Source organism: Staurois parvus, unplaced genomic scaffold, assembly GCF_062004578.1.
Source record: "Staurois parvus isolate SC_StPar_1 unplaced genomic scaffold, SC_StPar_1.0 ptg000096l, whole genome shotgun sequence".
NCBI classification, from domain to species: Eukaryota; Metazoa; Chordata; class Amphibia; order Anura; family Ranidae; genus Staurois; species Staurois parvus.
Genome location: NW_028317892.1, coordinates 516,076 through 531,677, shown reverse-complemented (window position 1 = coordinate 531,677; position 15,602 = coordinate 516,076). Strand labels below are relative to the sequence as shown.

Below are 15,602 nucleotides of genomic sequence, written 5' to 3'. Positions count from 1 at the left end.
GTTGTTGAAGAGTTTGATTCACTATAGTGAGCTTATCTCAACTGTGCTGCCTTGGTAAATGGCAGAAAGGATGCAAGCACAGAACAGAGAAGTCTTTAAAGCTGGCTTTCAGCCAAAATCTTTTTATTCCTTAATTCTGTATGCAGTGGTGAAGTGTTAAGACCTTAGTAAAGTTTTCACTGCATTTTGTGATACTGATAGAAATGAATGTGAAATCTCCCTATTTAATGTGTGTCAAACAGAACCCGAATTGGGAGGAAAGTCTCCAAACTGTTATTTGATGGGTGTCTGACAAAACCCGAAACCGGGGGAAAGTCTCCCAATTGGGGAAACAGACAATATTGAAGTTTTTTCTCAGGGCATCATTGCTCTCTCTTTTCTCGGGAGGGGGGGTTTCCACCTATTTTCTAATTAAAACACAGATGACAGACACTAAAGGGAATTCTCCTCAATCAGGACACAGACAATAAAAACCTGAGAGAGGTTTTTAATTCTTCTCACTCTATTCATACACTTAAATCTTCATCAATTGAATAAACAAGTATTACTAAGTACGAGAGTGCTTTTATAATCCTCTTTTTGGGGTCCAATGTCAAATAATAGTGATCTACTAACTTCAAGAGTCACATTGATCAGCCAGAAGACTTTAAACTCTTTAGCATTGCAACTACAGTTTTGGAACCTTATTTAAATAAATATATTCAAAAGTTTGCCGCCATAACAGACTGAAGAATGCTCAGCAGGTTTAAGTCCTTGGACTTACAACTGCATTGAGAACAGGTGATTTGTTGGGGTCCAGAGTAACAACACTACAGCTAGGAAATATCCATTCCTTTAAAGAAACTCCATTGCTAAACAAAAAAAAAAAAAAAAATAAAGATAAATGGCTCCCTGCAAAGAAATGCCTTGCCTCCTGTGTGCCCAGTTCATACCACTGTGTTGCAGTAATGTTTGCTGAAAAAAGGTACTGCGTGCAGTACTTTTTTTCAGCGTAGGACCATCCACTGTTTCACACCGTGAATAGTGTGATGCGTCACGACCGTAGCATCAGCACTGCAGAGATCCCGTCGGACCACACTGCACACCAGCCACTGTATTGTAATGCAGCGGCTGATGTGAATTAGCGCTGAAACTTTGCTTTAAGTTTTGTATAATCTTAATAGAAGTAGAAGGACTAGTCAAAGAACTACTTTTCAGGGTCTTCAGCTTATGGAAACCTGTCTGCAAAATGTACAAGAGCAAATCTCCAAACCTACATATTTTGTACAACGGTTATGAGAGTTTGACGTAATCTATTGCACTTTCTAATTTTTCAGTAAAGTGGTACCTTATTGAATTATTATATTTGGTTTTAAATATCCTGCACTAGGAGTTCTAAGTTACGTTACAGAACCTTTTATATGACCGGTGTCATCATCATGCTCCATATTGGTTATGTTTTTAGTACCTTTTTTTTTTTTTTAGAAGCCAAAAGCTGCTTACATGTTTGGAGGGTTAGTTACTTGATGCATGAGTATTCTCACTGAAAAGTTTAAAATGTGACAGTAGAGACATAAAAGGAACTGACCCACAGAGGAATACACAGAGGGAGGGGAATGCTGAAGACTTATTTATTGAAAAACACACAAGTTCTTACTGTTTACATAAATATAGCAAAGCAGACATGCAAGAAACATTAAAAGTTGGAGCAGCAAAAGATGGACATTTCAAAACATTTGCTCAAAATTTGGAAACAAAGGGAGTAAAAACAAGCAGCAGTAAGTTGCGCTTCAAGAAAAAGGATAATATATATTCATATATATATATATCCTAAACATTAAAATGTGAAATGAAAGTTCAGTCCGAAGAAGACACTAATACAAAAGCTTCTACAATGGACACTGCTTTTAGAATAGTCCTTTTTAAGCAAAAGTTAAATGATTACATCTGTGCACAGAGAGTGAAACCTAAAATACAAGCATGTTCAGGTATCTTGCATTGAATCCCATCTTCCCTCTCTTTGGTAACTAGAACCCCATGACTACTAATGAAAATAATGGGACACACAAGAGAGAAGCTATGGGAAGCCAAAGAATGTCACATATGATACATTTTGTATCCATTGTTATGCTTTTCAAACATAACAGATTAAAAAACAATGTCCTGCTCAGTAGAAATAAAGTTTCGGTATCTGAAACAAGTTCATAGTGCACGTTTGGACATGGCAGAGTTGCACAAAACAAGCCAAGTAAGTTTCAGTACTTTACATTTTTACACTTACATCTTCCCCAGTGTAGAAGGGGGATCAGCAGCATTATATTGGGCTACAGATTAACTCAGTGGCAGCAGAGGCTTCTCTACATGAGGGAAGAGAAATTCAACTTACAGAGCCAAAGTTTGCAAACCCGGCGGATGTTCCCTTAGAGTGTTTTCCTGGCTGTGTAGTGGCAAATGGGTCTTTTCCACTGAAGGGGTCTGTGAATGCCTTCCGACTATGAAAAGGGTCTCCTGGTTCTGTCCCAAATGGCTGGAATGGGTCACTGGACTTCTGGAAATGTGTTGAACTCAGCTGACTCACCGGGGTGTTTTTACCTAAAAAAAGAAAAGCATTGGAATGTGATTCACGGTCTACATATAAAAAAGTATATAAATAAAAATGAAATTTTAACTTATATATTAATATTTGATTCACATTAATACATTTCTCACATGCTAAAAACTATTCAAATTTTTATTACTAAAAAATATATACACCAGGGCTAATGAATGTTATTTTGAGACAACAATTGACATTTTGCCATCTGGTTAGGGACCAATGATTCTCTCCAAAATATAGTAGAATGTTGGGATATTAGATAACCTAGAAACCATGGGAAGAACTCTTGCAACGTTAGGAATGTTTAGAACTCCTGTGCCATTATCTATACAAGATATCGTGTGGGGGAGGTGTCTTCACTAATTTCATTGTAGAGCTTGAGGTAGATCGCAAACAGAATAAACCACAAATGAAAAGCCCGGAAAAAAATAAGGTTTTGCCCTTGGGGAGATTTCCCAATAAAACCGGACAGATGTTATAATCCCCCTCCACTCTATCCAAAACTAAAACATCAACATTTTGTGAACTAATAACTTCCTTTACTCTCTGCCTATGCTAAGGTTTATCAATGAGTACTGTTCTCAGCTCTCTCTTTGGACTACAAAAGCCCTCCCTTCTACTTTATGGAAAAGAGGCGAGGGAGGTGTTCTATTTTTATGTCGTAGAGTGACAATGCTCCTCCTTATATACAGTATTACAGTGAGAAAGCATTATCATCCTACGACAGGAAGTGTGGTACTGGCAGGATCACTACGTGAAAAGAAGAAAAAAAGCTTAAACAGAAAGCAAATGTAGCCACCACATCTAATTACTGATAGGAAGCTTGCAATGCACAGCGTTGGATGCAGTGGTGTAAAGTACGCTGCCACTGGACTCTAGAGCAGTGGAGATGTGTTCTCTGGAGTGACGAATCACAATTCTCTATCTGGCAATCCAATGTCTGGGTTTGGAGGTTGCCCGGAGAACAGTACTTGCCTGACTGCATTGTGCCAAGTGTAAAGTTTGGTGGAGGGGGGATTATGGTGTGGGGTTGTTTTTTTAGGGGTTGGACTTGGCCCCTTAGTTCCAATGAAGGGAGCTCTTAAGGCGCCAGCATACCAAAACATTTTGGACAATTTCATGCTCCCAACTTTGTGGGAACAGTTTGGGGATGGCCCCTTCCTGTTCCAACATGACTGCGCACAAGTGCACAAAGCAAGATCCATAAAGACATGGATGAGCGAGTTTGGGGTGGAGGAACTTGACTGGCCTGCACAGAGTCCTGACCTTAACCCGATATAACACCTTGGGATGAATTAGAGCGGAGACTGCGAGCCAGGCCTTCTCGTCTGACCTCACAAATGAACTTCTGGAAGAATGATCAAACATTCCCATAGACACACTCCTAAACCTTGTAGACAGCCTTCCTATAAGAGTTGAAACTGATATAGCCGCAAAAGGTGGGCCAACTCAATATTGAACCATGCGGAATAAGACACTAGGATGCCATTAAAGTTCATTTGCATGTAAAGGCAGGGATACTAATACGTTTGGCAATATAGTGTATATTTCTATAAAGAATCCACAAGGATGGCAGTGAATGCTATTGAGAACTGTTTTACCTAGCCAAGATAACACAAAATACAGGGCAGCAAAAAAGGACAGCTACTGCTGATTACGCACAGTCTACTTACCATGTAGATACGTTTTTTTTTGGTGGTATGTAATTATGTGACCAGGAATCTCAGGTACTAACTTGCAGCTGATCAAGGTCTATCTAACAAATGTCAGTGAAAGTTAATTTGCTGCGCAGAAAAAGGAGCACTGATTGAGAACCTAAGTACGTAACACATCTTTGGATGTAGAATAGAACATTGTCTTTGAGATTGAGACAGCTGTTCAATTTTGCCAGTCTCTTGTTTTAGCCTACTATTTGAAGCCATGCAAGTGGCATATGGTACTTGGTTGAACGGTTTACTACCACTGCTTTTAGATATGAAAATCACACCTTCTGCAAAAACAGCATCTGAATTCCTGGCATTGCACAATGAACGAGATCAGTGAACTGCAAGCATCTGCAAAAAACCACAGGTAGAACTAGAATTCTGTTTTCTTTTATGAAGAGACATTAACTCTGTACTAAAAAGGCAAGAGGATGTTTTTCATGACAAGTCCCACGAGAAAACCCTAGAATCCCAAAACAAAATGTAATAATGCAGTAATTATTTGAAACAGGCATAAAGTAGAAATAAAGTAAGTATATGTTGCTACAGATGTTGACAATGGAGTTCACATTCCTCTACTCGGCAACAGGTTGTCGAAATACACAATAAAAGCAATCAAGTAGGCATAAATATGGGGCGAAATTTGTAAATGGGCAAATATTTGCAAATGTGGAAAATACCCAGCCTTTTGAATTAGACTATTAGTATACAGCAGTAATCAACATTAAGGAAACAGGGCCTGAGATATTCAGCCTAGAGAATAAAATAGAGGTAGTTCCAATTTTTTATGTCACATGATATTAGCATAATGGTTTAGGAAATGCAAACATTTCAGAAAAAATAAGTAAAAATTAATTTTAGGGCAACATTTTTTAGTAAAATATAAAAGATGAGGTTGTGCCGAGGTAATAGATACCAAACATATCAAACCTTAAAATTATGTGTGTCTGTGAAATGGCAATAAAAGACGCTTTTAAAGTCCCTATAGGTCCTTCATTTAGAGTTAGCCATAAATACCGGACCTAGAATTATTGATCTCACCCATTGCATGCATTTACATTTGTATGTTCCTGTATAAGGGAGGGACAGCATATCGTGCCAGACCTTCAGAGCTCCGTGCTGTAGCCGAGGACTCTCACACATACACAGAGAATGGCTGGAGCCCACGAACACGGAACACCAGGTGAAGATGGTAGCGCCGGGGAGCCATGGCAGCACTGCGCTGGAGGGCTCCGTGTAAAGGTAAGTCTGTCATAATGTACTAGTATGTGGTGCATTATGACCTAAACCTGCAGGGGCCTTTTTTTGTGGTTTACTACTGCTTTAAGTGCTTTTTTGTAACTCTAAAAGACCCATGATGTCTCACCTGCTTTTCATTGAATCTAATGGAGTACAGAATGCACACCATTAGATTCTTCTCCTGCCATAATGGCTGTTGAAAGTGGCAGCAGGACCCGGAAGTAACATTTTACATGGTGCAGTTGCTGGTGTGTGTGGAACTGATCCAGCAGCTTCACATCCATGCACATCCACAAGACTGCTTCCATCTGACAGCCGGTGTGTAAAACCCTCCAGTATGTGTAAAACCTCTCAAAGCCACTACCACAGTTTCTACAGCAGTGACAGTAAAATGACTAAAAAGTTTAATTTGATTGGTTTCTACTAGTTACAAGTCCAGTTCTTTGCACATTTTTCATTCTCATTTTTAATCTAATGTTACATCCCTGGAGTAGACATTTTTCCCCAGTGACCCATGACATATAAATGCACACACTGATCAGATTGGATACAAACTTGCAACAAACAATTTTCCTGCTAAGCTGCATCCCCCATCTGCCTTAACAGCTATAGTCTAGGAAGCCAGGGCCCAGCAGGTGGAAGTTCACGTGCCAGTGGTTGATAACTAGTGGTATACTGAATCCACCCGGATATAAAGAAACAAAGAATATGTACAGCTACATTAAGGAAGCACCCATAGTGAACACCAGGCGATCATATTCATCCGCCCTCCTGTCATCCTTGCAAGTCCCAAAAAGACAATCACAATAACTTAAAATGGTTGTAAAGGCAAAAGGTCTTTTATCTTCATGCAATTTATGCATGAAGGTAAAAAACCTTTTGCATGCAGCCTCCCCCCCCCCCTTATACTTACCTGAGCCTGATCTCAATCCAGCGATGTGCAAAGGCGAAAAGGTTCTCTCTGCTCTCTTCCTCCTCACTGGCTCAGACATAGCAGAGGGAGCCACTGGTCCCTGCTGCTGTCAATCACAGCCAGTGAGGAGGTAGCATAAAGAGAAATGGGTGCTAAAAGCCAAAGTAACAAATTATAATCTGTCTTAATTTTTTTTACAATAAAGAAATTAAATCTGAACATCTGAAGCATTTCACAGCTTTTGAATTATGTGATTGAGTAAGTCCTAATTTGCACATTCACTTCTGTTGTGGTATATGTTACTTTAGGGTTACACTCCATTTAAACACTTAGATGGCGCACTTTCTACCAACCCAAGTACTCATACTGGCATTACCTATATAGCAGGTCAATCTGATAACTCTGTATTCTTAGACTTCTTGTTACAGAATTGGTCAGGCTCAAACATAGCTTTCAGAGTTGCACTGAAAACTGTGGTGCAGCAAATATTTTAATATAACCTCTTGTTGCAATTATTACAACTACACACATAATTACAATCAACTATAAATATTGTATTGCTCAACCAATAGCTCTCTACTCAAGTCTTAGGAAGCACTAGGAAGTTTTGATTAAAGAAGATTGCACAGTTCCAAGGTTGCACACGTGTGAACAGGCATTCCTACCTTTTGTTAGCAGGAATGGAATTTCTACACCTGCCTAACATATATGTGAGAGGAGGACCTAGAGCAGGGGTGTCAAACTGGCATCCCTCCAGCTGTTGCAAAACTACAAGTCCCATCATCCTCTGCCTTTGGGAGTCATGCTTGTAACTGTCAATTTTACAATACCTCATGGGACTTGTAGTTTGACAACAGCTGGAGGGCCGCTAGTTTGACACCTGTGACCTAGAGCATCACCTTGCAACACACTGGATTAAATGTAGAGGAGCTCTAGGACCCAGTGAAAACAGAAGACTTATAAAATGTCAACTAAAACCTGGTATAATTCCAGCCTGCAGACTAATGTTAACTCCACCACGGTAGCCTCATCATATCTAGTGTATAAAAAGGACCAGTGAAAAGATACGGTACATTATTACTGCTGATATACAGACAAATGCAGGCATTACCATATAAATCAGCATTAAATGTTACCCACAAAACACACTCAGAATGCTCTTATTTATATCTGACTGGAAATGTATCTATTTTTTGGCCGGAGATAAACCGACCTCAGAGGGTGGGTGACTGTGGCACATCGATAACACACATCAGATATGCTTGAGTGAGAAGAAAAAAAAAAAGACTGAAAAAAACTGTGAGAACGGAACTTTAAGGCTTCATTTCAAAGGCGAGGTGTTAACCACTGAACCAGCATGATGGCACATTGTCACCATACTCTATCTAAAAAGGTCACTTACAGGATAATCAATTGTTCACACAAACAAAGCTCATTTGACAGCTGTTGAGATGCCACATTTTTACATGTAATATAGCTCTGAGGCTTTGCATACATGTTACCGAAGTTATGTTATTTTCTATGTCCGTTTATTGAACAGTTTAGTAAGCACATCAACACTTTAATAAATAATTGACTCCAATAGTACTAAAGGCCAATCGTTTATCCAGACCACACTGGAGGATAGACAGGATTTGTCCCACAGTACACAGCATGGGATGTTCCTCAACTTTCTTGTTTTGCATCTTTTTCTCAAAGAAATATGCCTTTCAGTTGCAATGGTAGAATTTGATTTCCTAGCTTTTAAAAGCAGAGATATAACTGAATCCTACAATCCTCTTTCCTTTAGGACCCGGGCTTCAACAGCCAGGCTACTAAAATCAGCGACTGAGGAGCAGGGTGCTAAACGTGCCCTTTCAACAGAAGATCTGAAAGATCTGGGAGAGTCCTCTGAGAGACTTCCAGGAGCCTAATGAGGTCTAAGTACCACATCCTCCTGGATTAGTTTGATGTGGTGAGAATCAGAGGTATATGCTTTCCATCTTGATCCTGTGGAGCAGTTGAGGAAGGAAATTCAGGGAAGGAAAGACACAGATCAGCCTAAACAAATCCCAATGAGTCAACAGAGCATCCACTGCAAAGTCCAGAGGATCCCTTAAGCTGGACTGTTGAACTTGACAGGGAATTCTAACAGGTTGCTGAAAGCCAACAGGTTCACATCTAGCACCCCCACCTGTGATGGAAGTCTTGAATCATCTCGGGGTGAACAGACCATTCCCTGGAAGTCCATCTGCTAATAAAGCCAACCTGGGATGTATATGGTGGACAGGGCTGAAATACAGCATTCTAAAGTATAAGATATGATTCTCTTTAAGCCAACATCTGGTTCCTCCTCGAGGGTTGATGTAAACCACTGCTAAGGCTTTCTCAGACTCAATTCTGGTTGGATGACCTTACTGAGAAGAGATCCAGCGTTTAAGCGAAAACCAAATTGCCGAGTTCCAGAATATTGATGAAATGACATGTTTCCTCCAACAACCAAGTCCTTTGCACCAAAACTGTATCTAGGATTTTACCCCATCCTGATAGTCTGGCATCTGTCTCTAAATCCTGGAGAATTAGGATTCACCCAAATCTCTGTAGGGTCAGCAGTCTTTCATTGCTCAGATATCTCACCATGGTTGTGCACTAAGAATGAAGTAGAGCAAGAACAAACAACAGCAGCTGCACCTTGGTGAAGACCTGAGGTGCAGTGGACAGGTTGTATGGAAAGGCAACAAATTGATAATGTTGCTTGCCCACAGCCAAATAAGTATTTGCCCCCCTGCTGATTTTGAATGTTTGCCCACTCACAAAGAAATGATCAGTCTAAAAATCAAATGGTAGGTGTGTTGTAACACTGAGACAGAATAGCAACAAAAAATTAAAAAGAAATGCATGTCTAACAAATGATGCACTGATTTGCATGTTCAGGAGGGAAATAAGTATTTGATCCCCTTCACAAAACATGACTTAGTACTTGGTGGCAAATCCCTTGTTGGCAATCACAGAGGTCAGACGTTTCCTGCAGTTGGGCACCAGGTTTGCACACATCTCAGGAGGGATTTTGGCCCACAAGTCATTAAGGTTTGGTGGCTGATATTTGGCAACCAGAACTTTCAGCTCCCTCCACAGATGTTCAATCGGATTAAGGTCTGGAGACTGGCTAGGCCACTCCATGACGTTAATGTGCTTCTTCTTGAGTTACTCCTTTGTTGCCTTGGCCATGTGTTTTGGGTCATTGTCATGCTGGAACATCCATCCACGACCCATTTTCAATGCCCTGGCTGAAGGAAGAAGGTTCTCACCCAAGATTTGATGGTACATTGCCCTGTCCATCGTTCCTTTGATGAGGTGCAGTTGTCCTGTCCCCTTAGCAGAAAAACACCCCCAAAGCAGAATGTTTCCACCACCATGTTTGACAGTTGGGATGGTGTTCTTGGGGACATATGCAGCATTCCTCCTCCTCCAAACACAGAGAGCTGAGTTGATGCCAAACAGCTCGATTTTGGTATCATCTGACCACAACAATTTCAACCAGTCGTCCTCTGTATCATTCAGACGTTCAGTGGCAAACTTCAGACGGGCCTGGACATGTGCTTTCTTGAGCAGAGGGACCTTGCGGGCACTGCAGGATTTCAATCCTTGTCGGCGTAGTGTGTTACCAATTGTTTTCTTGGTGACTGTGGTCCCAGCTGTCTGGAGATCATTGAAAAGATCCTCACGTGTAGTTCTGGGATGATTCCTCACTGTTCTCATGATCATTGACACTCCACGAGTTGAGATCTTGTATCGTGCTCCTGACCTAGGGAGACTGACGATTGTTTTGTGTTTCTTCCATTTGCGAACTATTGCACCAACTGTCACCTTCTCACCGAGCTGCTTGGCGATAGTTTGGTAGCCCAGTCCAGCCTTGTGTAAGTCTACAATCTTGTCTCTGACATCCTTGGACAGCTCTTTGGCCTTTGCCATGGTGGAGAGTTTGGAATCTGATTGTTTGATTGCTCCTGTGGACAGATGTCTTTTATACAGGTAACAAAAAAGAGACTGCTTCTAATCTCAGTTACCTGTATGAAAGACTCCTGGTAGCCAGAAAGCTTGCTGAATGATAGGGGATCAAATACTTATTTCCCTCATGAACATGCAAATCAGTGCATCGTTTGTTAGACATGCATTTCTTTTGAATTTGTTGTTGCTATTCTGTCTCTCAGTGTTACAATATACCTACTATTCGATTTTTAGACTGATCATTTCTTTGTGAGTGGGCAAACATTCAAAATCAGCAGGGGATCAAATACTTATTTCCTTCACTGTAGGTAGCATTGATGCAGTGGGAAGATGAGACATGCATGTAAGTAGGCATCCTTGATGTCCAGAGGCAAAAAGGTCTCCCAGATGGAGGGAAGCAATGACTAACCTGGCAGATTCCATGCAGAAATTTTGCACCTAGAGGAAGGTGTTGAAAACTTTTAAAAGCATTATGGGACGGAGGAATCTTTTTTAATTGGGAATGGTGAACAGGTTTGAATAAAAATCTTGGAACCTTTCAGTTTCTGGGGCAGTGTGTATGACTCCACAAAAGAGTGGAACTACACCAGAGGCCTGAGAATAACCCTCAGGAGTAGTGGATATCCCAGATGGAGATTTGGCCTTCTTTTCTGGGGCAAAAGGGTACTCTTCCCCTTGATATTCACCTCAATAAAGTTATTCAGGGATTTGTCAAAGAGGCATTCCCTGTCAATGGCATTAACAAAAGGCATTTCTTGCAATTATGCTCCACAGGCTAACATTTGAGCCAAAAGTCTTCTGCCTGTGTATAGGAAAGGATGCCCATCATGGATATTTGACATATCTCCAGGCCCATCTTAAAGTAGGGCTACAGGCATGAGCTTCAATTGCAGAAGGGCAGGAAGATTCATCAAGATACAAGATCCAGGATCCCTAGATATAACCTTGCACCAGATAGCTAGGGCCTAGTACATGGACATGGGTACAATGGTAGGTCACAGGGCATGATCTGCAAGGGGAAAGAAGGCCTTTAAAAATCCAGGAGACAAAAAGCTAGAAGAACTTTCAAACACAGGAATGTCCTCACCAGGACAGGAAATAGCCAGGTCACAATATGGATAATCCACTTTTTATGGAACTCCTCTATAGGGTAGTGCTGTGCAAAACATTTAGGAGGAGCAGTTACTTTATCTGGGTTAGGCCAATTGGAGTATAAGACCAGTTGCAAAAGAGAATGCGCTAAAAAATAGTCTTGACAAAGTCTGGCTATCCTAGGCAGTAACTGATGGCTCTGAACCCAGAAGTGCTATGAGGTAAACACTTCCAGGTTCATAATGCACAGGTGAGATGGAAGAACATATGTTCCTCTGTCTCTCCCCACTTGCCATTCTGAGGTGGGTTTTTTTTGGTGCCCAGCTCCCAGGAGACTATGTGAAAGCACTGAAGAAGTGATCGTGCAGCTGTAAGGCCACCTGATGGCTTCTACTCGCCAGTCCTGTCTTGAAAAATAAACTCACAGCTGTTATTGCAGCCATGAGTTTATTAATATGCTGCTACTGACACTACTGTAGTAGTTACAGCAATGGAAGGGAAAGGGTTAAATGGTACCTGCAGATTACAAAAAAGCAGAAAGACTTCTGCTCATCTTCACACGCTAAAAAGATTAATATGATCCAGCCAGAACATCATTAATCTAGCAGAGCATTTTAACTCACTATTTTGTTGGACTGTAATGGAAAGAACAACAGTGTTCTAATTATCAAGATATACCAAAAAACCTAATCAAAAAACCTAATATAGCATTTTGGTTGCAACAAAAAGTAATAGTGGTGGCTTACTTAGGTTCCTGATACACAGGTGTTCGCCACTTGTCTACACGTTACAAAACTGTTTAGTGCAAACTCCTGCTAGCTCAAACTAAACATGGGAACAGTTTTCAAAAACAAGGTTAAAAATGTACTAGTTCTGCAAGCAGAAAGCAGCTCTTAAAAAAAGTCATAAGCTTGCCATCAAAGCTACAGATCGTCAGTTAATAATGTAAGTGTATATGTTAAATACTATTACAGCAAGAAGAAAAAAACAAAAACCAAAACAAAATGGGAAGTGGTCACGGGTGTGTGCTGCAAACTTCATCTGCAACCAAAGTAGGGAGACCACGAGCAACTCACTAATCTCTGACACCCACATGCATGCTTCCGGATAGTACAAAAAAAATCTGTTCCTCTCTAATCAACAACTCTTACCTAGAAACGAGGTAGCAGATTAACTTGTAGTTTACTGTAATTAAGCAAGCATGACCTATGGGATGAAGGTCTGCAGTTTTTTGGACAGATGAGGCTACAGCTGACAAAAATATGAAATCTGGATATGGAGTTAGGAAAAGGATGCGGAACTTCTTGTCCAGTACAATCTCTAGCTATTACATGCCCCTTCAACAAATGGAATAGGCAAGATTTATTCAATGACGACTTCATGATTTAATGACTTTAATTGCTACTCAGGATCATACTGGTGGTTGTATACGTTTAAACAAAGCTTGAAACAAAGATCTATACTACACAATGTTTTATCATAAACACTTTTCAACATATGGTTTAGACAAAATGTATTTACAAAGCTATGGGATCTCTTCCTACTTTGACATAATAGCAGACATGAGCGCTATTTTTTTTTTTTTTGGTGTGTCTGCACGGACACAGCCACATTGTCAAAGTATGACAGGCATACAGGAGCAGGTGCATGGACTGGACAGCAGACAATGGGGTTGATTTACTAAAGCTGGAGAGTGCAAAATCTGCTGCAGCTGTGCATGGTAATCAATCAGCTTCTAACTTCAACTTCTTCAATTAAGCTTTGAGAAAAAAAAAACCTGGAAGCGGATTGGTTTCTATGCAGAGCTGCACCCGATTTTGCACTCTCCAGTTTTAGTAAATCAACCCAATGTGCATTTGGGTCTGTGGACCTGCTCCTGCATGGTTGCCCCTAGTGGATGCAGATGCAAAAAAAAAAAAAATATAAAAAAAAAAAAAAAATTGGAAACAAGAGAATCTTGGCTGAAAAGATTTATAAATAGACCCCTTAGTGTTCCAAATCACATATCAGATTATCCACATAATAGCAAGACACAGTTTATAATGACCTATTGGCAATATAAATGAATGTGTTGCCCATGATAGATGCCAGTTGTCAGGTTCAAGGCCTTGCACACAAGAGCACTTCACAAGGGAGTTCAACACACGTTCCTGACAAGTGCAGAACACTCTACAGCACGCTCTGGAAGTTGTGCATTAAGCCATTTGGCTCCAATGGGAGGTTCAGAAGTATTTTGCATGGTTTATACTGTGTCAAAATTAATGAAGGATGCAGTGTCAAGTCACGCTGATGTTGCCACTCTTGTTCCTATAAAGGGAGGTAAAGAGTACCAGACATAGCTACTGTGCAGTCTGCTGCTAGATGGGTGCTAGCGTGAGCCTGGTGGTCACGAGGGCTCCTACTAAATATGTTAGACAGAACAGAAAAAAAAAACTATCACAAATTATAAATCTTTGCATCTGTGAGTACCCTCACTAGAAAATGCTAACCGTGAGCAGCTGGCTTACAGTTTTAATATGCCAGCTAGCAAAGAGTTATATAATTTCTAATGAATTGTCACTTGCCATATTAAAAATGGTCAGATAATTAGCTTTAAGAGGACTGGACCTTAAAAGAAATGTTCAACCTTTGGGAACATGTTACATGTTCCATCCTTTTTTTGGTTGGAACATGTAGCATATTCCCGCTCCTGCAGCCTCCTCTTGATTCCCTTGAAAATGGTGACAGCATGCCAGGGATCTTCTCCCTGCACCCGCTGTCACAAAGGAACGCGGCCATGCAGGGCTCTGCCCACACGGCCTCATCATTTATTCAGAGTTGTGAATGAACGAACTACAAGTACTGACACCCTTTGCGGTTGGCAGCTTGTAGTTCTCATTGAACTACAAGGGTACTAGTGAGTCCTCCTGTCATTGTGTAACTGCCTGCCCTTACGAGTAATGAGCAGTTTACACAGTCTGCAGGAGCCTGAGATTGCACCCACAAATCTGCTAATCACAAGTACAATGCTTCACAAGCTCCTAAAATGGATAAATGCACATTTTTTTAGCCACTCCAAAAATATGTGCATTTATTATTTTTTTCCTAGAAAGGGAAACTTATTCTTTAAGGTGAACGTAACCTGAACTGAAAGGTAACAGTGCTAAATTTCAGACACCTTGGATTGCCTATGCTAGTCTTTACATTAATCCTTGTACTCACTCAGAGCCCTGTTGGATCCAAGGCCAAGGCTGTACATGGTACCTTCACTTTTTGCCTCAGTGATGATTAGGCCACACCGCCTTGATGCCAAGCCCCAGATTCACACATTTGACAACTGAATGACAGGTAGTGCTTAGTATTGGGATGGATGTTGTGAAATTTCAACTTGGGTAGAGACACATGACCAGTCAGGGCTTAAGGTACATGCAGGATGCTACAGGGAAACTTAAAAATGATAAAATATGCTAAAAAAAGGAACATTTATTGATCCATGTTTTTCTACTAGAGGAGAAAATTAAAGCTTATAGTGTACTTATAGTGTTATGAGCTGAATGCAATATATGAGCAAATACTTTGAACCATTTCCAAAGTGATGAGCTCTAACAGCACATGTCCGTTAACTGTTACAGTAAAAAGCTCACTCCTCAAACACTATTGTAAAAGGTGATTGCGCACCTGGAGGTTTTGTGATCATACTCTTAGCCGCAGAAAAACAAGAAATGTAATAGTAATTATTTTAACTGCTCTTACACGCCCATTCCACTTTGCAACTGAACTTTCAGTTCTACTCATCCCTCGGCTTTTTGAGGGAAACCACAGATTACCTTCAAGATTGTAAGTGTTTTTTTTCCTCTGCACCAACAAATACATAAAATATCTGTTACTTAAGTAAGCTACGAGAACCATTTAATTACTTTTTGCAGTTTACGTGGCCCTCCACCATATGAAAGAGGGCCACTTCAAGTTGTGTGTTCATAAAGAAATGCAAAAACATCACATTATCACTAATCTGAAAAAAGTTTTTTACAAATAAATTTTCAAAAATAAAATTCAGTGATTGCAGCATACCACTTGTCAAATTTTTGGCTAAAGCCTTTAAATATGTTTTATG

The 15,602-nt window shown here is 40.4% G+C and overlaps 1 protein-coding gene across 7 annotated transcripts in view; it reads right to left on the bottom strand.

The window, feature by feature from the left end:
• EPS15L1 (epidermal growth factor receptor pathway substrate 15 like 1) overlaps window positions 1-15,602 on the bottom strand; it is a 252,064-nt gene that overhangs the window by 17,446 nt on the left and 219,016 nt on the right. For 5 of the 7 annotated variants that reach the window (XM_089670784.1, XM_089670785.1, XM_089670786.1 and 2 more), the window contains one exon: window positions 2,366-2,571. In XM_089670784.1, coding sequence (XP_089526910.1) covers window positions 2,366-2,571 — 206 coding nt within the window. Of the gene's footprint in view, window positions 1-1,596; window positions 2,572-15,602 lie in introns of those variants that run through there. The other 2 variants (XM_089670788.1, XM_089670791.1) reach the window with 1 other exon arrangement.